The sequence below is a fragment of the Zingiber officinale genome, chromosome 6B (assembly GCF_018446385.1).
Source record: "Zingiber officinale cultivar Zhangliang chromosome 6B, Zo_v1.1, whole genome shotgun sequence".
Taxonomy (NCBI): Eukaryota; Viridiplantae; Streptophyta; class Magnoliopsida; order Zingiberales; family Zingiberaceae; genus Zingiber; species Zingiber officinale.
The window spans coordinates 3,922,836-3,944,627 of NC_055996.1; the positions used below are offsets into that span (position 1 = coordinate 3,922,836).

Genomic DNA, 21,792 nt, shown 5'->3' on the forward strand with positions numbered 1-21,792 from the left:
TTAATTGTTTGAAAAATAATTTTAAGTTAATAATTTTTAAAAGACTTAAATCATTTAAAAATCTTTTAAAAGATTTTTCAAATAATTTTGAAATTAATTTTGAAAATAATTTTTAAATAATTTTGAAATTGATTTTAAAATAATTTTGAAATTGATTTTGAAAATAATTTTTTAAATAATTTTGAAATTGATTTTTAAATAATTTTGAAATTTAGTTTTAAAAGATTTTTAAAATAATTTTGAAATTGATTTTGAAAGGATTTTAAAATAATTTTGAAATTGATTTTGAAAATAATTTTAAAATAATTTTGAAATTGATTTTGAAAGGATTTTTAAATAATTTTGAAATTGATTTTTAAATATTTTTAAATAATTTTGAAATTGATTTTTAAATAATTTAAGTTTTAAAAGATTTAAAATGATTTTTAAAATATTTTTAAATAATTTTGAAATAATTTTTAAAAGGATTTTGAAATAATTTTTAAAAGGATTTTTTAAAAGGATTTTCAAAAGAATTTTTAAAAGGATTTTGAAATAATTTTTAAAAGGATTTTGAAATAATTTTTAAATAGTTTTTTTTAAAAAATGATTTAATTTGATTTTTAATTAGAGTTTGATTAAATTTAACTTTCGAAGTTAATTTTAAATTTGAATTTTTATTCCTTAGTCATCTCACCCGATCTAAATTTTCAATCAGGGAATCCTATAATTTTTGTGAGATGAATTATGGTTCAATTTTAGGGTTTGGTTTAATTTTGTGTTAGATTCGGGTTTAGCTTTGGGTTCAACAAGTAGGAATTCTTTGGATAAACTTCTGGGCTATGGTGAGTCACAAGGACATCATTAAAGTAACCATGCCTTCGAGGTTTTCCAAATAGTCCTACCTATTGAACTTAATACAAAACCTTGGTCTAACTGGTTAGGATCCATAAAGAGTTGCTTCGGTCAGTTCCACTTAGCCAAATGCACCAGGTCGAAGTCATATCTTCCTAGACATGTGATGACTAAGTTTCCCCAACGTACTATCATCCAATACTTCACCAGTACCGTGGGTCAAGTTAAACCTAGCCCCTTTTAATCTAACCCTATTTACCCTATCAGGTAGGTAAAATTCGGTTACCCTGTCGAGTAGATTAAGTTCGGTTACCCAGTCGGGTAGATTAATTTCGGAGGTGCCAGCTATTCTGGATCCTCCTTCTATTTTTATTTGATTTAAGTTGAATTTTACTTTTAATTTTGAATTAATTTCGAATTCTTAATTGGATTTTAAATTTTTAATTTAATTTCAAATTTTGAATAATTTAATTTCGAATTTTTAATTGAATTTTGAATTTTAATTTAATTTAGAATTTTTAATTGAATTTTTAATTTTAATTTAATTTAGAATTTTTAATTGAATTTTTAATTTTTAATTTAATTTCGAATTTTTAATTGAATTTGTAATTTAATTTCAAATTTTTAATTGAATTTTTAATTTAATTTTGAATTGTTAATTTAATTTTGAATTGTTAATTTAATTTTTAATTTTTAATTTAATTTTGAATTATGTTCGTTTTATTAATATCGTCTTATTTTTGCTCCCCCTGGATCACAGCCTCGATATGATCTATCGAGGTAGTGTATTTGATCCTTCGAGATCCAATATTGACCAAGTCCAACTTGATTGACCAAGTTGGACTTAGATACCCATGCTTGGACTACCTTTCTTTTATTTCTATTTACTAATGATAAATACGATTTGTATTTTCTTTTAGTTTTAAATCCAAGTCCGGATTTGTTGTAAACGGCTCGCTGTTTTCCAAGAATTAGATTCAGATTCTTGGAACCCAAGGTGAACCGTTCCAACGTGTCCTTGAGTTCTTTAACTTGAGTTTTCAAATTGGAATTTTCTTCCTCAAATTGTTGGACTTGAGTTAAACTTCCAATTTGAACTGACTCAGTTAAGGGACTTGAGTTGTCACTTCCTTAAGGGTTATTACCGCCTTTTGGAGTGACTTGACCCGGACGTTTGATTTAGCCAATTTCTTTAATAAGTAAGGAATTAAGTTTTCCGTATCATCTAAGTTAATACTAGAAATTAAAGAACTTACAGTGGGTTTGGGTCCCTCGGAAACGGATACGGATCCGTGGCTTTTCTCGGACTCGGATCCGGATTCACTCTCAGTATCTGTCTCGTATTCGGACTCAGTTTCCGCCATAGATGCTAGTACCGGTAGTGCGAGGAAGCTTGTCGGTTCTTCTTCGTCAGTCTCGGATTCGTCTGAAGACTCAAGCCATGTTGCCTTCATCATTTGTTTCTTTCTAGCTTCCTCTGTCTTGCTTATACCTGCAACCAACGTAATACCTTTCTCGGCCGAAGTAGTATCATACTGTTCATCTAATTCAAATAAATCATCTATTAAATTATGCTTACTTACTTGGGTACCTTCGTGTAACTGAATCAGATTCTCCCATAGCTCCCTAGCGCTTGAGAATGGACCGGCGCGATTCAACTCCTTATTCGTTAAGCCGCACTGAAGTGTATACGTTGATTTTGCGTTTGCTTCTACCTTTTTGATAAGGTTCGCGTCCCAGTTCTCGTACGGTAGTGGCATGCCGGCGTCGTCAGTTAGTATTTCGAGCCCGGTCTTGGTGATCATCCAGACATCGAACTCGGTTTGTAGGTACGACTCCATTCGGCCTTTCCAGTAGCCGAAGTCTTCGCCGGAGAAGAGCGGAGGACGAGTGGTGCTATAGCCTTCTTAGAGAGTCATCAAATATTGCACGGAAAAAGTGAACACAAAACTTATCCCAGGACTTAATCCTGGATTAGTAGTGTGGGAGTAAAGAATTGAAAAAGAACCAACTCGAGTGGTGTTGCACCCACCTCGAGCGAGATCGATACGAACGAAAGAAAAAAACTGGAATATAGTAATAATACTAATTTCAGTTGGCTCCGAAAAATTTAAAACACCGCGAAAAAATGCGTGATTGGTGGTTGCACCAGATCAACGCGACCCCGCTCTGATACCAATTGTTGGATCGAGAAGCGCTAGAGGGGGAGTGAATAGCGCTCGCAACTATTTCGTTCGATTCGTAAAACTATCGGAGTTAAAACACGTAGTAGAATAAAGAAAAGCAAACAGAAAGACACGAGGATTTACTTCATTCGGAGCCTAGATCGACTCCTACTCGAAGGCCCGCGATCCTTGATCGCTTTCCGTGGGCAACAACTATAAGTTCGATAAGGTTTACAAGTATAACAATTTATAGCTTAATTTAAACCAGAACTCTTATACCGACAACAATGGATGAAAAAGCAAAGCTCCGGGTCGTCGGTGTCAAGTCGCAGCACTTCTGGGTCGTCGATTTAGCAGCACGCAGCAAGAGGATCACTTGGAATAAGTTGTAAGTTCGTTATTATGGAACTGCTGCTCGAACTCCCCTTATAAAGGGTATCCAAGGCGCCTCTAAGTCCTCCGAAGGTGCCTCCATCCTTTCCGAATTGCTCGTGCAGATCAGCGCTGAACAGTCATCGCTCATCGCCTTGAAGGCGCCTTCATCCATCTTTAAGGCGCCTCCAATGGGGCATCCAAGGCGCCTTCGAGCACCACGAAGGCGCCTCCAGCGGGTCTGCGCAACCATGTCACTTTAGCACCCGAGGCGCTTCCAAGCTCCATGGAGGCACCTCGGACACTGTTCATCCGAGGCTAAGTTGTGCTCCTTTGGTTCTGCAAACAGTGTTAGTCCCAAACACATATTCTGCAAAACAAAGTTAGCACAAAACAACAATATGGATATGATAATAGACTATGATGACAGTCTCCGGACTGTCCGGTTCTGACTTCGGATTTCCAACCGGAAACCCTAGGTCGACCCGACGCCTACTGTTCCCTCTACGGGGAACGCGTCCTCACCTACTCCATTCAGGAAATTTACCTGTTGCCAGTGCGATCCTCCAGATCGACTGGACTTTTGCTCGGTGCTTGATGCTTTCGGACTTTCTGCTAGACTTCCGCTTCCCGGCTGGTCCAGTCTTTCACCTGGTTCGCGACACCAGGACTTTCCACCTAGGGTTACCCCCCCTAGGACTTTTGCCTGAAGCACTCGACCCACCAAGACTTTCCGCATAGGGTTACCACCCCCTATGACCTAGGGTTACCACCCCCTAGGGTTTTCACCTTGCCTAACCACAGTTAGAGCTTTTGCCTAAGTACACTTAGGACTTTCCTGCAATCTCATTCAGATTGTTAGATCACCACACATCTTAACTTTGAATCCTTTGCCATTATCAAAACTCAGGTTCGATCGGATGCTTCCCGCACCAACACAAGAGTCGCTCGGACTACCTTCATGCTGCCTCCATGCTGGTTGGTCAAAAATATGACATCCATAAGTTGCTGCTGGAAGGTGTTATATACATCTTCGGTCTGAGCCCGATCCGTACCAAGCTCCCGAGTGGCTTAGGTACGCCATTATCTTATTCTTTCTTTTGAGTCTAACTGATTTCTTTTCCATCTCTTGCAGCCGAAGTCATGATGCGAGCACAGGTGACCGACTTCACAAAGCTTAAGGACGCCGAGGTTGAGGCGGTTGTCGCAAAGGAATTGATGAGCCGAGGTAAAACGCCGGTCGACCCTCATGAAGGCATGCTTGTCGAGTGCGGGGAGACGCCCACTGTGGCCGAGGGCGTTGCCGACCGAGCGCCTAGCGCCGAAGCTGTTGGAGAGCTACTCCCCACCTTTGAGTCGTAGACTGCCGCCCGGACCGAGGGCTCCGGATCTTCGGGCGATGGCGAGCCCCTTATTAGGCGCAAGAGATGCCGAGTGGACCAGCCTTCCCGTTCCGCCACCTCGGCTATGAGAGCAGCCGAGCAAGTAGGCACTTCATCTCCTGCGGCCATTCCAGCAATGGCGGAGGCCACTTCATCTGATCGGACGCCGTCCCTGGCCGAGCTACCGCCAGAGACCCTCGCTGTACAATCGGTCGCCTTTCTGTCCCCGACCCGATGAAGGGTTTTGCGCTCCGGTATCCGCCCTACGCCCACAACCCCACCTTCCGGTCCACTGACTTTTTCCCAGTTGGCCTCGAGCGATCGACGATCCGTAACGGCGATCCTCCACCTGCCAACGGAGCATTGCCTTGAGCCGAGCACCCAGCCTCGCACTCCCGAGCACAAAATCCTTATCCCCAGGTCGCTCGCCGACATTTGGGAGGAAGCTAGGGAGCGAGCAGCGACGATGCCCCCTGGGGCCCTCGGCAATAGTCACCTATATATGTCCACCGGGGTATGTATTTTACTATTCATTCATGATTTACCTCCAATCAGCGTTAACATTTTTCCGTTCACTTGCAGTACTGGGTGGAAAGCGTAGCTATGTGCCAATAGCTTGCTTTTGTAGAGGACGAGCTGAAGAAGCTTAAGATCTTGAGCGACGTGTCCTCCTCCCAAGGGCCGCCTATTACTGAGGTCGCCAAACTGCAGGCCGACCTGGAGAACGCCAACAAGCTCCTCGAGGTCGAGCGGCAGAAGACTGCTGGTAGGAAGTTATGTTGGGTTGGCTGAACACACAGGTTAGCACTTTTGATAAGAAAATCGAGTCGGCCACGACGAGGAAGAACCGAGCCATCGCCGATCTGGAGCTAAAAAACCAGGAGGCTCGGAATCTCGCCCAGAAGCTCAAGGAAGCTGAAGACTTTCTGGTCGCTGAGTGGAGCTATCGCTTGGCTGAAGAGGCTTCTTTACGAGGGGAGCCGGAAGCTGCTGAAGATGCTTTGGAAGCCTCTCGCTCGGTGTTGGCGACATATCAAGAAGGTGAACCGGGTAGGCTTGAAATGCTGAAGCAGGCTTACCTTCGCTCGGACAAATTCACTGATAAGGTCGTCCAGCGGATCGTCCGGTGTTGGTGCGGGAAGCATCCGACGATCGAACTGGTGTTTTGATTATGTCAAAGGGTTCAAGTTAAGTTGTTTTGTTATCTAATGTGCTTGAATAAGTTTTCAGGAAAGTCTTAACTGCGGTTAGGCAGGTGAAAAACCCTAGGGGATGGTAACCCTAGGTCCTAGGGGGTGGTAACCCTAGGTGATAGAAAACCCTAAGGGGCGGTAACCTTAGGTCCTAGGGGGTGGTAACCCTAGGTGGAGAAAAACCCTAAGGGGCGGCAACCTTAGGTCCTAGGGGGCGGTAACCCTAGGTGGAGGAAAATCTTAAGGGGGGATAACCTTAGGTTCTAGGGGTGGTAACCTTAGGTGGAGAAAAACCCTAGGGGACGGTAATCCTAGGTCCTAACCCTAGGCGGAAAGTCCAGTCGGTGTGGAGGACCGGACTGGCATAAGGTAATCTCTCCTGAGGGGAGTAGGTGAGGATGCGTTCCCCGCAGAGGGAACAGTAGGCGTTGGGTCGACCTAGGGTTTCCGGTCGGAGATCCGAAGTCAGACCCGGACAGTCTGATGATTGTTGATCACTTATTTATCATGTTTATATATGTTCCAACTTTGTCTTGCAGGGTATGTTGTTGTTTTGGGACTAACGTGTCTTGCAGGTACAAAAGGAACAAGCTAAGCCTCGGATGAACAGTGTCTGAGGCTCCTCAATGGAGCTTAAAGGAGCCTCGGGTGCAAAGGTGAGCTATCTACACAGAGGAGCTGGAGGAAACTCCGTGGAGCTTGGAGGCGCTTTGAACTGCTTCTTGGAGGCACCTCCATGGGGCATTAGAGGCGCCCTCAGACGGATAAGAGACAGCGGCGAAGGCTTATCGCAGCAATTAAATCGGGATATAATTTTGGGACCGAGGAGCCTCCGTGGAGCTTGGAGGCGCCCTCAATGCCCAATAAAAGGTAGTCTCGAGGCAGCAGTAGGAAAATCAATTCAAAAACTATCTTTCATCAACACGCTGCTAACAAGACGACCCAGGAGTGCTGTTTCAAATCATCGACAACCCGGAGCTTCATTTCCTTAATCTTGTTGTCGGTATGTTTTAATTTGAGCTGTAACTGTTATACTTGTACACTTTCTCGATATTATAGTTGTTGCCCACCAAAAGTGATCAACAATAGCGGACCTTGGAGTAGGAGTCGCCCTAGGCTCCGAACCATGTAAACCCTTGGTATCTCTCTATGTTTGTGCTTATTCCGTTTATCATTTTCGCTTCTTTAACTCGAACGTTTTCTGAATCCAAAACGGGTGAAAGACACGAGCGCTATTCACCCCCCCTCTAGCGCATCTCGATCCAACATCCGGATCTTTGAGTTGGCTATTGACGGGATGCTCTAGTAGCTTACGGCGGACGACCATCTTCCCACCCTGCTGACGGATAGCGTCATCAATCACAGTAAGCTGAACGACTCGCTGCCGGATGACGTTTTTGATTACCTAGAGTTAGGTTGAGCGTCCGTCCTGTAGAAGATTTTCTTTTCGAATGTAAGCCTCCCTGTGTGGTGGTGCACCAATTTTTTTTGCAATGAATGTTCACCCGTTCGGCGGAACTTTCTTTTTTACAATTATCCTTGTACGACTGCCTTTAACCTTCTATGGTGTTTGTGTGTATCACCCCAAATGGATAGTACCTTTGAGGACGCTCACCTGAGCGGCGTTTCCGCGGCTAGCCACTTGGCTATACAAGTGCCACTGAAGGAATTTGAGGAAGATTTATATCTTCTCCCATCGCTCGACGATTTGACTAAGACTTAGGTTTAAGGTCGCCGCTCGACCGTCGATGGAGACAAGCATTTAACATCGCCGCTCGATGATTCGACAAAGTCATGGGTTTAAGGTCGCTGTTCGACCGTCGATGGAGATACACAATTAACGTCCCCACTCGATGATTTGACGAAGCCATGAGTTTAAGGTTGCCGCTCAACTGTCGATGGAGACACGCGTTTAACGTTGCTGCTCGACAATTCGACGAAGTCATGGGTTTAAGGTCGCCGCTCAATCGTCGATGGAAACACGCGTTTAACGTTGCCGCTCGACGAAGTCATAGGTTTAAGGTTATCGCTAGATTGTCGATGGAGACATGCATTTAACGTCACCGCTCGACGATTTTCCATGCCGCTCGGCGCAGAGCTTTGAAACTCTTTATTTTTTACTTTTGCCCTGTATGGAAAAGGTACAGGGATGCAAAGACATTAACTATTACAAGACGCACTTCTCACCTGGCTCGGTAAGGTTGGAGATGGTTCGCGCTCCACGACCGCTCTAGTCGTCATCCGTCCTCATCCTCCAAGTAGTAGGCGCCTGACCCGAGCTTACCTTGAAGGGTCCAGCCCACGGGACCTCCAGCTTGGTGACGTCGCCGACCGGCTGCACTTTCTTCCATATCAGGTCGTCGACCTGGAACAACCTTGGAATCACCCTCCAATTATAGCTTTGTTTCATCCTCTGTCGGTATACCATTAGCCGACCAACGACTTTTGTGCGAGCTTCATCCACTAAGTCTAGCTCCAGAAGCCTCCGATCGGCGTTGTCCTGGCTATAGTGTTATATTTGATCGGATTCGAGTCCGACTTTGACAGGGACGACTGCTTCACCATCGTACACCAGGTGGAAAGAAGTTGCCCTGGTCCCTTCTTTGGGAGTCGTGCGGATCGCCCATAGCACGCTGTGTAGTTTATCTACCCAACTCCCCCAACATGGTCGAGTCGAGCACGCAGGATTCGAAAAATTTCGCGGTTGGTAACCTCCGCCTGCCCGTTGCTCTGAGGGTAGGCCACTGAAGTGAATGTTTGTTGAATACCATACCTTCCGCACTATTCTCTGAGTTTCTGACCGGCAAATTGACTTCCATTATATGAGACGAGCCGACACTGGTTGCCAAACCAGCAGAAGATGTGTTGCCAGATGAACTTCATGACTATCTGCTTGGTTATTCTTGCCAACAGCTCGGTTTCGACCCATTTGGAGAAATAATCCACCACGACAAATAGGAACTTTCGCTGACCTGTAGCCATGGGGAATGACCCAATGATGTCCATGCCCCACTGGTCGAATGGGAAAGAGATTGTAGATGTCTTCATCTCCTCGGTCGATCAGTGCGAGAGGCTATGATATTTCTGGCAAGACAGACAGGTACCCACCGTTCGGGCGACATCCTCTTGGAGGGTCAGCCAAAGTATCCAGCTAGTAGAATCTTTCTTGCTAATGAGCGACCACCCAGGGGTCCTCCGCAGGATCCTTGATGTAACTCCCGTAGTATGTAGTCGGCATCCTCTGATCCGACACATTTAAGTAGAGGCCTAGAGAAGACCTTCTTGTAGAGTTGATCTCTGATCAGGGTGAACCGACCAACCCTTCTCCTTAACAAGCGAGCCTCCTCCTGATCGGACAGTGTAGCTCCTGACCGCAAAAACTCCGTCAATGTTGACCTCCAGTCATTTGGGAAGGTAAACCCCTCCATTCGGTCAATATGAGCCACTAGGGATACCTGCTCGATCGGCTGTGCTATGACGATCGGTGATAACAAGCTGGCTAATTTGACTAGCTCATCTGCAGCCTGATTCTCTGACTAGGGGATCTTTTATATGACGACCTCCTGAAAGTTGGCCTTTAGTTTTTCGAAGGCTTCGACGTAGAACTTGAGTCGCGCGTTACTTATTTCGAATGTCCTTGTCAGCTACTGAGCGGCCAGTTGAGAGTTCGAGTGGATGAGGACCTTGATGGCTCCGACGTGCCAGGTGGCTTGTAGGCTGACTATGAGTGCCTCGTATTTAGCTTCATTATTTGTTGCCCTGTAGTCCATCCGAACGGACAGCTGCATCCGCTCCTCTCTGGGGGAGATGAGCAATATGCAAACTCCGCTCCCCTGCCGAGTAGATGAACCATCCATATATATCCTCCAAACGGCTTCTGGCTCAGGATTTTGTACTTCAGTAACGAAATCTGCTAAGGACTGCGCTTTGGTGGCTGTTCGGGGCTGATACTGGATGTCGAACTTGCTGTGCTCTGTCGTCCATTTGATTAGCCATCCGGACGCTTCTGGATTGAGGAGGACTCGCCCCAAGGGACTATTGTGTTGGAGTGTATACTGAAAGCCTAAGCTTTGTAAACATTCATTATGAATAAAGAATCACATTTGGTCAAATTGTCTACATTTGTTTGTAGTTGTTCATTTAATTTATATTGTAGATAACATAGTATGTGGTGTCACATACAGAAGATGATGTTATCAGTACCTTATAAATTATAAACAGTAGCTCACGACTAAAATAGAAAGGAACAAACCATTAGAAGGTCGTAGTGTAATTAGGTATTAGTTTATCTTGACTATATAATTACACTAGTACACTCAGAGTGTATTGAGTAGGACCATTAGAGGTCGTTTCTTTTATACTGACTTTATAAAGGAACAAAGACCTCAGTTATTATGGAAGTGTGTGCTCTTAATCCTAATATAATAACAAGCACATATATTTGATATTTATTTCTTTAATTTATCAATGGGTGAGATTTAGTTCGATGAATCAATAAACTCGATAAGTTGGGAAATTGTATCACTTATAGTGTGTGTTGTTGATTATAGAAGGAAACTGTGTCCTAGAGATACTAGGTTGATAATGTCCTCAAGAGGAGCTCATAAAGATTGTCATGTTAAACCCTGCAGGTGGACTTAGTCCGACATGATAATAAGGTTGAGTGGTACTACTCTTGGACTTAGATATTAATTAAATGAGTTGTCAGTAACTCACTTAATTAGTGGACATTCGACATCTTAAACACAGGGAGACTAACACACTCATAATAAGAAGGAGCCCAAAAATGTAATTTGGGATTGGTGCGGTAGTTCAATGATAGTTCTCTAGTGGAATGAATTATCATTGATAAAATTAAGTTGTGTGTTCGGGGCGAACACGGGATGCTTAATTTTATCGGGAGACCAAAACCAATTCCTCCTCTCGGTCTTTATCGTAGCCTCTTATTTATAGAGTTCTATACACATCTATACCCACCTTCTATACTCACCCAATAGGGGCCGGCCAAGCTAGCTTGGGAACAAGCTAGGGCCGGCCTAGGTATAAGATTGGGTGGCCGGCCCTAGCTTGAACCCAAGCTAGTAGGGCCGGCCAAAATAAATTAAAAAGAATTTTAATTTTAATTTTTATTATGTGGAAGAAATAATTTATTAAAGAGAATTTGAATTAAATTATCTCTCTTGTAAAATTTACAAAAGATTAAAGAAAGAGATTAGATCTCTTTCCTTATTTGTAGATTGGTGAGATATTTTATTTTCTCTTTAAAAATTATTCACATGTTGTAAAATTAAAATTATAGAAATTTCTTTTTATTAACCATGAAGAGATTTTTGAAGAGAAATTTTATTTTTAAAATTTCTGGAAACAAATAAGGAAAGTTTTAATTGTTGATTGAAACTTGTCCAATTTGCTTCCCATTGATGTGGCCGACCATTAGAGATTAATTGGGGAAATATTATTTTATTTTTCTCAATTAAATCATGTCAAGGGAATTAAGGAAATTTTATTGTAATTAAATTTCCTAATTTGCCTAGGCCAAGGAATATAAAAGAAGGGGTGAGGGTGCCTTCACAAGGGACAACCTCTATTGTTTTCTCTCCCTCTTTTGTTCCTTGGTGTGGCCGGCCATCCTCTCTTTCTCTTCCTCTTGTGGTGGCCGAATCTCCTTCTTCCATTGGAGCTCTTGTGGTAGCCGGATACTACTCGGAGAAGAAGAAGAAGAAGGAGAGAAAGCTAGCATCTCTTGGAGCTTGGTTAGTATTTTGGTTTTTCTCCTTGGTGAAGTTTTCCTTTGTGGCCGAACCTTGCTTGGAGGAGAAGAAGGTGGTTGGTGGTTTCTCATCTCGGTAGATCGTTGCCCACACAACGTCCGAAGTTAGAAGAGGAATAGGGTAGAAGATCAAGAGGTTTTTCTACAAGGTATAACTAGTAATTTTTCTTTCCGCATCATGTTAGTTATTTATGGAAATAATACCAAATACAAGAGGCTTACGTTCTAGAATTTCGAATATGTTTTTCGAAGTTGTGTTCTTTTGTTTTTTCTTTTCCTTGTGATTTGATTGTTCTCTTTGGTTAACCTAAAGTTATTTTAGGAAATTAAATATTATCTTTCTATAAAAGGTTTTGTCTAGTCGGTGGTGGTTGCTCCCATATCCAAGAAGGCCATGTGCCTCGCCACGTCAGTACTGGGAACCAATTATGGAAAATAATATTTAATGGAATTAATAACTTAAGGAGACTTGGGTCGAACGTGTTAAGTTCCGCAGGAGATCCAAGTCAAAACCTAAAAGAACAAATAGATTAAGTTTTGGATCAAACGTGTTAAGTTCCGCAGGCGATCCAAAATTTAATTTAAAAGACCACATGGTAGCTAGGAAAAGGTTCAGACCTTTGTACAAAATTTTTGTACAGTGGAACCTATAGGTTTTCCGAGTAGCAACCAACATATTGGTCATTACGATGATGGAATGAGTGAGGAAGTATGGTCGAAGCCTCCGAGTGGCGAGTACCAATATGTAAGCCAATTTCTTGAGACCGGTGTAGCGGGATTTAGCATCTTTCAATATATGACTGAGGAAATACACCCACTGTTCCTTGCCGTTCTGCCTCACTAGAGTCGAGCCGACAGCATGCTCAGTTAAAGACAGGTAAATTCGGAGGGGCTCACTGACAACTGGCTTAGCTAGTACAGACAATGAGTTGAGGTACTCCTTAAGTTCTTCGAACACTCGGTCTCACTCCTCGTCCCATTGAAATTTGGTGGCTCGACGCACTATCTTGAAGAATGACAAGTTCCGGTCAGATGCTTTGGAGATGAATCGAGACAATGCTGTTATCCGACAGGTGAGATGTTGGGCTTCCTTCAAATTTCTTCGTGGCGGCATGTCTTGTAGTGCTTTTACTTTATTGGGGTTTGCCTCGATGCCCCACTCGATGATGACGTAGCCCAGGAATCGCCTACTCTTTGCGCCGAACAGACACATGTTTGGATTCAGCTTGATTCTGTATGTCCTAAGTGTCTGGCAGGTCTCCTTGATATCCATACATAGGTCAGCTGCTCGGAGGGATTTGATTAATATGTTGTCGACGTATACCTCCATGTTACGGTCGATCTGCCATCGGAACACTTTATTCATCAACCTTTGATAAGTAGCTCCGGTGTTCTTCGGTCTGAACGACATGACATTGTAATAGTACGTCCCATTAGCCATAATGAAGCTGATCTTTTCATGATCTTCCCGGGCAAGCAGCACTTGGTGGTACCCTTGATACGCGTTCAACATGCATATCAGCTCGCAACCAGTAGTGAAGTCTACCATCTGATCAATCTGAGACAGTGGGTAGAAGTCCTTTCGGCATGCTTTGTTGAGGTCCCGAAAGTCAATGCAGACTCGCCACTTGTTGCTCGGCTTTGAGATCAACACGACATTTGCGAGCCAACTCGGGAATTAAACATCCCGTATGTGGCCGACCTACACCAGTTTCTCTATATCTGCTCGGATGATCAGGATTTGTTCGGCGCTGAAGTCTCTCTTTCTCTGCTTTACCAGCCGAGCATCCGATCGGACGTGAAGTTTATGTTGCGCGATGCTCGAGGAAATCTCGGGAAGCTCGTGTGTTGACCACACGAATACATCGTGGTTTTGTTGTAGACAGGCAATCATCTCTGCCTTCTGCTTGGCTTCCAGATCAGACGCTATGAAAGTTGTTGCCTCCGCTCGGCAAGGATGGATTTGAATCTCCTCTTTTTCTTCATAGACTAGGGTAGGAGGCTGTTCAGTAATAGCGCTAGCCTCTAGCCGTGAGTTCTTCCGAGTGGACCTGGCTTCGGTCTTGACCATTTCGATATAGCAACGCCGAGCGGCCAGCTAGTCACCCTTAACTTCCCCGACTCGGTTGTCTACCGGGAATTTAATCTTTTGGCAGTAGGTTGAAACTACTACCCAGAATTCATTAAGGGCCGGTCGGCTTAGGATGAAATTGTAAGCCGAGGAAGCGTCTACCACAATGAAATTTGTGGTCCTGGTCCTCCTGAGCGGCTCCTCACCGAGTGATATGACTAACTTGGTTTGATCGATCGGCAAAACCTTGTTGCCCGTGAATCTATACAGCTGGGTCATCATTGGCAGCAGCTCGCCTTGGTCGATCTGGAGCTGATCGAAAGCCTTTTTGAAGATTATGTTCACCGAGCTCCCTGTGTCAACAAAAATTCGGTGAATGGTATATTTGCGATTACTGCTCGGATGATGAGAGCATCATCATGGGGGACTTCTACGCCCTCAAGGTCCCGGGGTCCGAAGCTAATTTCGGGCCCGTTCGCCTTCTCTAGGCTACAGCCTTTGGCGTGAATCTCCAACCGTCGAGCGTATGGCTTCTTGGCTCGATTAGAGTCACTGTTGGTCGGTCCGCCGACGATGATGTTTATTTCTCCCCGAGCGGCATTGCTTTTGTTTTCTTCCTCCCGAGCGGATGACCTGTTTTGCTCACGAGAGGCTAGGGGATGATCGATACTTTCCCTTTGCTGGTGATGGTGTTGTCGCTCGGGTGATCTTCTTGCATCTTCCCGCCGCTCGGCGGATTGATGCCCATGTTGTTAAGATGTATACTAAAAGCCTAGATTTTTGTATAAACATTTATTTTGAAATGAGAATCACATTGATCAAATGTCCGCATTTAGTTAAATATAATTGTCCATTTAATTTATATTGAAAATAACATGGTGCGTGGTGTCACACAGAAGATCATGTTATCAGTTCCTTATAAATTATAAATAGTAGCTTACAATCAAGATGGATTGAGACAAACCATTGGAATAGTTGTAGTGTAATTTGGTATTAGTTTATCTTGACTATAAAATTACACTAGTACACTATGTGTGTATTGAGCAGGACCATTTGAGGTTGTTCCTTTTATTTGACTGCATAAAAGAATAGAACCTCTGTTATTATGGATGTGCGTACTCTTAATCCCGATATAATAACAAGCACATATACTTAGTATTTATTTCTTTAATTTATCAATGTGTGAGATTTATCCGTTAAATCAATAGGCCCGATAAGTTAGAAAATAATATTACTTATATGGTGTGTTGTTAATTATAGAAGGAAACTGTGTCCTAGTTATCTAGGTTGATGGTGTCCCCTTGAGGAGCTCATAAGGATTATCATGTAAACCCTGCAGGTGGACTTAGTCCGACATGATAATGAAGTTACGTGGTACTACTCTTGGAGCTAGATATTAATTAAGTGAGTTGTCAGTAACTCATTTAATTAATGGACATTTGATATCTTAAACACAAGGAGATTAATGCACTCATGATAAGAAGGAGCCCATAATTAATATGAGATTGGTGCGGTAGTTCAATAATAACTCTTTAGTGGTATGAGTTATTATTGATGAACTTGAGTTGGGTGTTCGGGGCAAACATAGAAAGCTCAAGCTTATCGGGAGGCCAAAACCAATTTCCTCCTCTCGGTCCCTGCTGTAACCTCTATAAAGCCTCGCGTTCACCCGTTTTGATTTTCCTTCATACCCAAATGAGGGGCTGGCCACATCCTTGCTTGGTGCCCAAGCAAGGGGTCGGCCAAGCCCTCTTGGTGCCCAAGATGTGGGTCGGCCAAGCTATGCTTGGTGCCCAAGCATAGGGTCGGCCATACAAGAAGAGAAAAAGGAAGTTTTGTTGAAAACAAAATTTTGTTAAAATCTTTCCTTTTATAACTTTCTACAATGGATTAAAAGAGAGATTTTAATTTTGTTAAAATATTTCCTTTTTTATAGTTATCTACAATGGTTAAAAGAGAGATTTTAATTTTGTTAAAATCTTTCTTTTTTTGTAGTTATCTACAATGGTTAAAAGAGATATTTTAATTTTGTTAAAATCTTTTCTTTTTTGTAACCAACCATTATAGGAATAAAAGGAAGATTTTGTTTAAAACAAAAATTTGTTATAATTTTTTCCTTTTATAGCTATTTACAATGTTTTAAAAGAGAGATTTTAATCTTTCATTTTTTGTAACCATCTACAATAGCAAATAAAAGGAAATTTTATTAAAAACTTTCCTTATTAGCCGCTAGTAAAGATTATAAAAGAGGAAGGAATGCTCTCTAAAAAAAAAAACCTAAGCTCCTCTTCTAATTTCTTGTGGCCGGTTCTTCCCTCATTTCCCTTTCCTCTTCATAAGGGCCGGCGACACTTGGAGAAGGACCTTCATCTTGTGGCCGGTTGCTTGGAGGAGAAGAAGAAGAAGGAGGAGGCCTCTTCACTTTGTATTCTTTGGTGGCCGAAAGCTTGGAAAAGAAGGAGAAGGTCGGGTGTCTTCGTCTTGGTAGATCATCGCCCATACAACATCCAAGAAGAGAAGAGGAATACAGCAGAAGATCAATAAGTCTTTAGCTGCAAAGAAATCTATAACTAATTATTTGTTTCCGCTGCATAATTAGTTTGTGTTCTTTGTATGGATCCTGAAATACCAACACAAGAGGCTATCGATTTTGTGTTTCTATTGTGATCTCTATAGTTAAACCTAAGGTTACTATAAGAAGTTTAAATATTCAATTTCTTTGAAAGACTTTGCCTAGGAAGTGGTGGATGATCCCATACCCAAGAAGGCCGAGTGCCTCGCCATGTTTAACCTGGAAGTCAATCTTTGAAATAGATATTTAATCAACTTCTGTAATATGGTTTAACTTCTGAAGAACACATGGGTTGAACTTGGAGTAAAAATGTTAAGTTTCATTTCCAATCCAAGTTTAACTTCTGAAGAACAACTTGGATTAAAAATGTTAAATTTCATTTACAATCCAAGTTTAATTTCTGTAGAGCACATGGGTGCTAGGAAAAGTTCTGTACTTGTACAAATTTTTGTACAGAGGAAACAGAACGAAATTCCAAGTAGCACCCTACACATGTCGTCGGTCGGGAGAGGGAGATCAGTGACAATAGTTCTTTGGGGCTGGCCTGGCGATTGACGTTAGGCCGCGATAGTCACGCATGTTGTGTGATGCTGATTGGTGGAAGGAGCAAAACATAGACGCCCATATCTTGCCTTTCGATGTCTTTGGCCGGTCGGAAGCCACATGCTGCACGGCATGCGCCCTTGCTTCCTGATGTGGTCGGCCTTCGACTCTTGGCCCCTTCGGCGGTTGGTGGCTGCTCGGTGGGTGACGTTCGGTCGGCGCCGAGGGTTGGGCTGATGCATCCTTCCTTCTTGCTACCTGGGCCTCCTCCACATTTATGTACTCATTAGCCTTCTTGAGCATGTGGTCATAGTCGCGGGACGACTTTCTAATAAGCGACCGAAAGAAATCTCCTTCGACGAGCCCCTGTGTAAAGGCATTCATCATGGTCTCAGATGAAACTGAGGGGATATCCATAGCTACCTGGTTGAAGCGCTGGATGTATGCTCGGAGAGTTTCTCTTGGTCCTTGTTTCAAGGAAAACAAACTGACGCTCGTCTTCTGGTAGCGCCGGCTGCTTGCGAAATGGTGTAGGAAGGCCGTTCGGAAATCCTTGAAGCTTTGTATTGATCCATCCGGCAGTCTCCTGAACCAGCGTTGTGCCGATCCAGAGAGTGTAGTGAGGAAGACCCGACACTTTACCCCATTTGTGTATTAGTGAAGTGTAACCGCATTGTCGAACTTTCCCAAATGGTAATCCAGGTCTGTCGATCTGTTGTACTCTCTGATCGCTAGTGGAGCGTGGTGCCTTAGCAATGGGTCGTGCAATATTGCTTCGGAGAACTGACGGTTGATCCATTCAGGAGATGCGTCACCTCGAGGCGCTTTGCCTTTCCGTGCGTCCCGAACGGGCGCTTCGTCTGAAGAGGACCCCCGCTCTTGATTTGCCTACGCGATCTCTGAGGGCATTTGGAATAGAGCTCGGTGGAATGGTATCGGGGCGGGCGGTGCCTCCCCACGGGTGTTGGTTGGCCCTCTGTTTTGTCCCCAGATAGAGAGTTGTTCCGGCCGGTCCTCGTGAGGCCCTCGACCCCTTGATGCCGATGTTGCCTGCTGCACCAGTCGATCGGCTAGCGCCTTTTGCTGCTGCTGCTCAACTATCTTCCGTGCTCGAGCCTATATGAGCATGTCGAGTTCCTCTTGCGTGAGCATCACGGTGTGAAGTCGTCTAGCGTCTTCCATTTTCTCGGCTCGGATGTAGGTTGCGTTCCCACAGACGGCGTCAAATTTGATCCTGTCCAAGAGTCGAGGCGATGGATGCTGGGGGACATGGCGCTCCTTTTGACCGTGAGTGGACTCCGAGCTAGAGGGACCTACAACCACAGCAGTGTCAGTGTCGATCCAGGGAGGGGTTCCCAAGCGATGGTCCTCCGACGCTCAAGTTAGTTACCGACGATGTGGAAGCAAGGAAGCGGAGTAACAGAAACAGAGTAACAGTGTGACTACAGTAAAAAATTAGCATACCTCCGTTGAAGCTTGAGGCCCTTTATATAGGGCTCCGGAGGCACACATGCATGCTCCTCGAGGTGTGCACGCTTCTCAAAGCTTCACCTGAAAAGACATGTCAGGAATGTGTTCCTGATACCATACCTTAACGACCCGAGCATATATCTGATGTGACAGTGGAAGCTTCCGTTGTACAATCCACTACCTGACCATGTCGTCGACTATGCCGTCTGTCGGTGGCACGAGCTCCCAGAAGGATATCACAGATCCTCCTTTTGTCCGTTCCTGGATCGAGCGGGTGAGCCGTTCGGCCAACCATCAGTCGTTCGGATGCTATCGTTCTCGGGTCGAGGGGGATGGCCGCTTGACCAACCACCCACTGCCCGAACTCTGCTTTGAATGTAATATGCTCGGTCGTGGCTCAGCTGGGTTGGCTCCGAGGTTTGATGTAACTCCGAGTGGAGCTGGCCGGTCGGCATGTGCTTCACCGACACACTTCTCTGAGCGTCAGAAGTTCGGTATGTGGCCGACCTATGATGATGTTGGATCGGATCTTCTCTATCTCAGTCGGATGAGTGGGTCGCCCGACCGACCAATGGTACAAGGACGTTGACCATCCCAACTTTAACCTTTAACTTTCATCGTGATAATGATCCTCCACTGAATGGATCCCTCATCACCCCATCAAATACCAAACTCATTCATAAATAATGAAACAAACTCAAACTAAGAACTCAATAACATTTAAATCAATTTATTTAATTTATTTTTAAATTTGAATTAGCTTTTTTTTTATTAGATGCAATCAGGATCGAGCTCCTCTCCGAGCTCGAGCACACGTTGAATCATGAGATTGGCCTGCTCGTACGAAGAACCTCCTTCCTCCATTGCCTTCCTGGCCTTCTCCCCCAGTTCCCTCGCTCTCTTCCTCCTCTCTTTTCCTTCCTCCCCTCCGTCCATCAACTCCTTCACCGCCTTCTCCACATCCTCCCCGCTAATCAAACCATGGCTGAGATGAGAGATGAAGACGGCCTCGGTATTGGGCTTGAGCGCCACGCCGATCCCCAGCACATTCACCACCAGCTTCTCGTTGAGGAACTGGTCCCAAAAGTGTGGCCACGTGATCATCGGCACGCCGGCTGCCACCGCCTCCAGTGTCGAGTTCCAACCGCAGTGCGTCATGAATCCCCCCACCGAAGGGTGCGATAAGATGAGCACCTGCGGCACCCACCCCCTCGTCGTCAGACCACGAGCCCGCGTCCTCTCCTCAAACAGGGACAGCCACGCCTCCATCTCCTCCCCCGACGTCTCCTCCTGCTTCACCGCCCAGAGGAACGGCCTGTTCGATGCCTCCAGGCCGAGCCCCACCGCCTGCAGATGCGACGGGCTGTTCTTCACCAGACTCCCGAAGTTGACGTACACCACCGACCCGGGCTCGTTGGCGTCCAGCCATTTCAAGATGCGGTCGGCCACGTCGGTCGCCACCCGGTTCCCTCTCGATACCTTCTCCCCGTCCTTGTAACAGAGGGCAAAGGGGCCGACGGGCCAAACCCTCTTGCCGACCGCCTTCTCGTATCCATCGAGATACGGCGACTCCAATTCACGGAAGGTATTGATCAAGAAACCATGGGCAGAGGATTGATCCTCCACCCACTCCTCGCGATACCTCTTGAACCCTGGCAGGTCGAAGAACCTGCTCGACTGGGCGCGCACCGTCTCTACTCGGTGAGGCAACTCGGGCACAAGGAGGGGTTCGAACGGCGACGAAGCAGAGTCCTCAGCGTGCTCCAGCTCGCTCACGGCGTGGCTGCAGAGGAGGTAGAAGCAGGAGGGCGACTCGAAGATCAAACGAGGGATTCGCAGCTCCCGAGCCACGTCACCCGTCCACAGTACGCAGGAGTCGGAGACGAGGCAGCTCGGCTTGGGCCGGCCCCGCTGCTGCCGGAGGTGGAGCAGCAGCGGCTCCCGCAGCATCCCGAACGCCGTGAAAAAATTGTGGATGAGATCGGCGGAGGGGATGAGGTCGATGCTCTCGCATCCCTCCGGCAATCCGGCCTCTGCGCAGGGAAAGCGGATCTCGACGAGTCGGATCGGCGGTTCGTCGCCGCCGGCGGCGTCGTTGGCGCGGTCAACAACGTAAGCGCAGCGGGAGGCGTTGGCGGGGGTAGTGACGACGGTGACGAGGGCGCCGCGGAGGGAGAGGACGCGGGCCAAGTCGATCATGGGGATCATGTGGCCTTGAGCAAGGAAGGGAATCAGGACGAAGTGGGCGGGCTTCCGATTGCTGCCGCTCATGGTGAAAATCCGCTTGCACTATGCTCGACGCTACCTGCAGGGAAGTGATCGATCGAGTGCATTCAAGTAGGAGCGAAGTTGCGTGGCCGGCCTCCCAACGAATCATGCGGCGCAAATTAAGATAAAAATTTGGTGGAGGAGATACATGCCGTGCGTTTGACAAAATAAGACAGTTTTTTTAATAGGACCGTCCGCTGACGACACTTTTTCGATCAGGCCGAGTATAACAATAGGGGAGTCACGATCCATCCAGAGGTGGAGGAAGAGTGTCGGCTGCCGACCGATTACGCTGCCCTACAACGATGTTTTCGTAGAGTAAGTCGTCGTATAGCTACAAGATGTATCAACCGGCCCCCCTAAATTCATATGACAATGTCTTTATGGAGCATCGTATAGTTAGAAGACGCTACTGTGCGACGGTATTTCATAGAGCAAGTCATCCCATAACTAGGACACTCATTAACCTGGCCCCCTAATTTAAAATTCTAGAAGCTTTCCTATTGTTAATTTAGCTTAGCGACGGATGTTTTTTTTTTTTTTTTTTTTTACTGAATCATGATTAATCCTGGATACCTCATGCAAATTACAAAGTATGATTATCCGAACGGTACAAGCACCCGTTTATCTAAATAAATTAAAAGAATATATCTGATTAAAAGAATACCTGTTATAGCAGTGTGTATTGTACATTATGAAAAATCATACAAATAGATGAAATCCTCAATTAAATATAATTCAGTTAGTAATTATAAATTAATTTTAATTTAGTCAAAAATATACTAACTGAATTTAATTCAGTAGGAGATTCCCGACTGAATGATCATTTCAGTCGGTAAATATCGACTGAATTTAATTCAGTCGGCAATCTCCGATTGAAATTATTATTCAGTCGATAAATCGGGTCCTTTGAGTTTACAGATTTAAGGGTTCATGGGTTTGGGGGTTATAGTTTACCGACGGAATTTGAAATTCAGTCAACAAATCGGGCCTTTGGGTTTTCGGGTTTAGGGGTTCACGGGTTTTGGGGGTTATAATTTACCGATGGAATTTAAATTCTGTCGGTAATTACCAACGGAATTCAAATTCTGTCAGTAATTACTAACGGAATTTGAATTCCGTCAGAAATTTTCGACGGAATTTGAATTCTGT

General features: G+C 44.7%; 1 protein-coding gene across 1 annotated transcript; it reads right to left on the reverse strand.

Moving 5' to 3' along the window:
• Positions 1 to 19,086: 19,086 nt before the first annotated feature.
• Positions 19,087 to 20,769, reverse strand: LOC121991741 (UDP-glycosyltransferase 73C6-like). Its single transcript, XM_042545767.1, has one exon. It carries the CDS (start codon positions 20,641 to 20,643, stop codon positions 19,144 to 19,146), a length of 1,500 nt encoding a protein of 499 aa, XP_042401701.1. The 5' UTR covers positions 20,644 to 20,769; the 3' UTR covers positions 19,087 to 19,143.
• Between the last annotated feature and the right edge of the window lie 1,023 nt (positions 20,770 to 21,792).

Coding starts and splice junctions, on each gene's coding strand:
- LOC121991741 (XM_042545767.1), bottom strand. CDS start 20,643: ATGAGCGGCAGCAATCGGAAGCCCGCCCACTTCGTCCTGATTCCCTTC.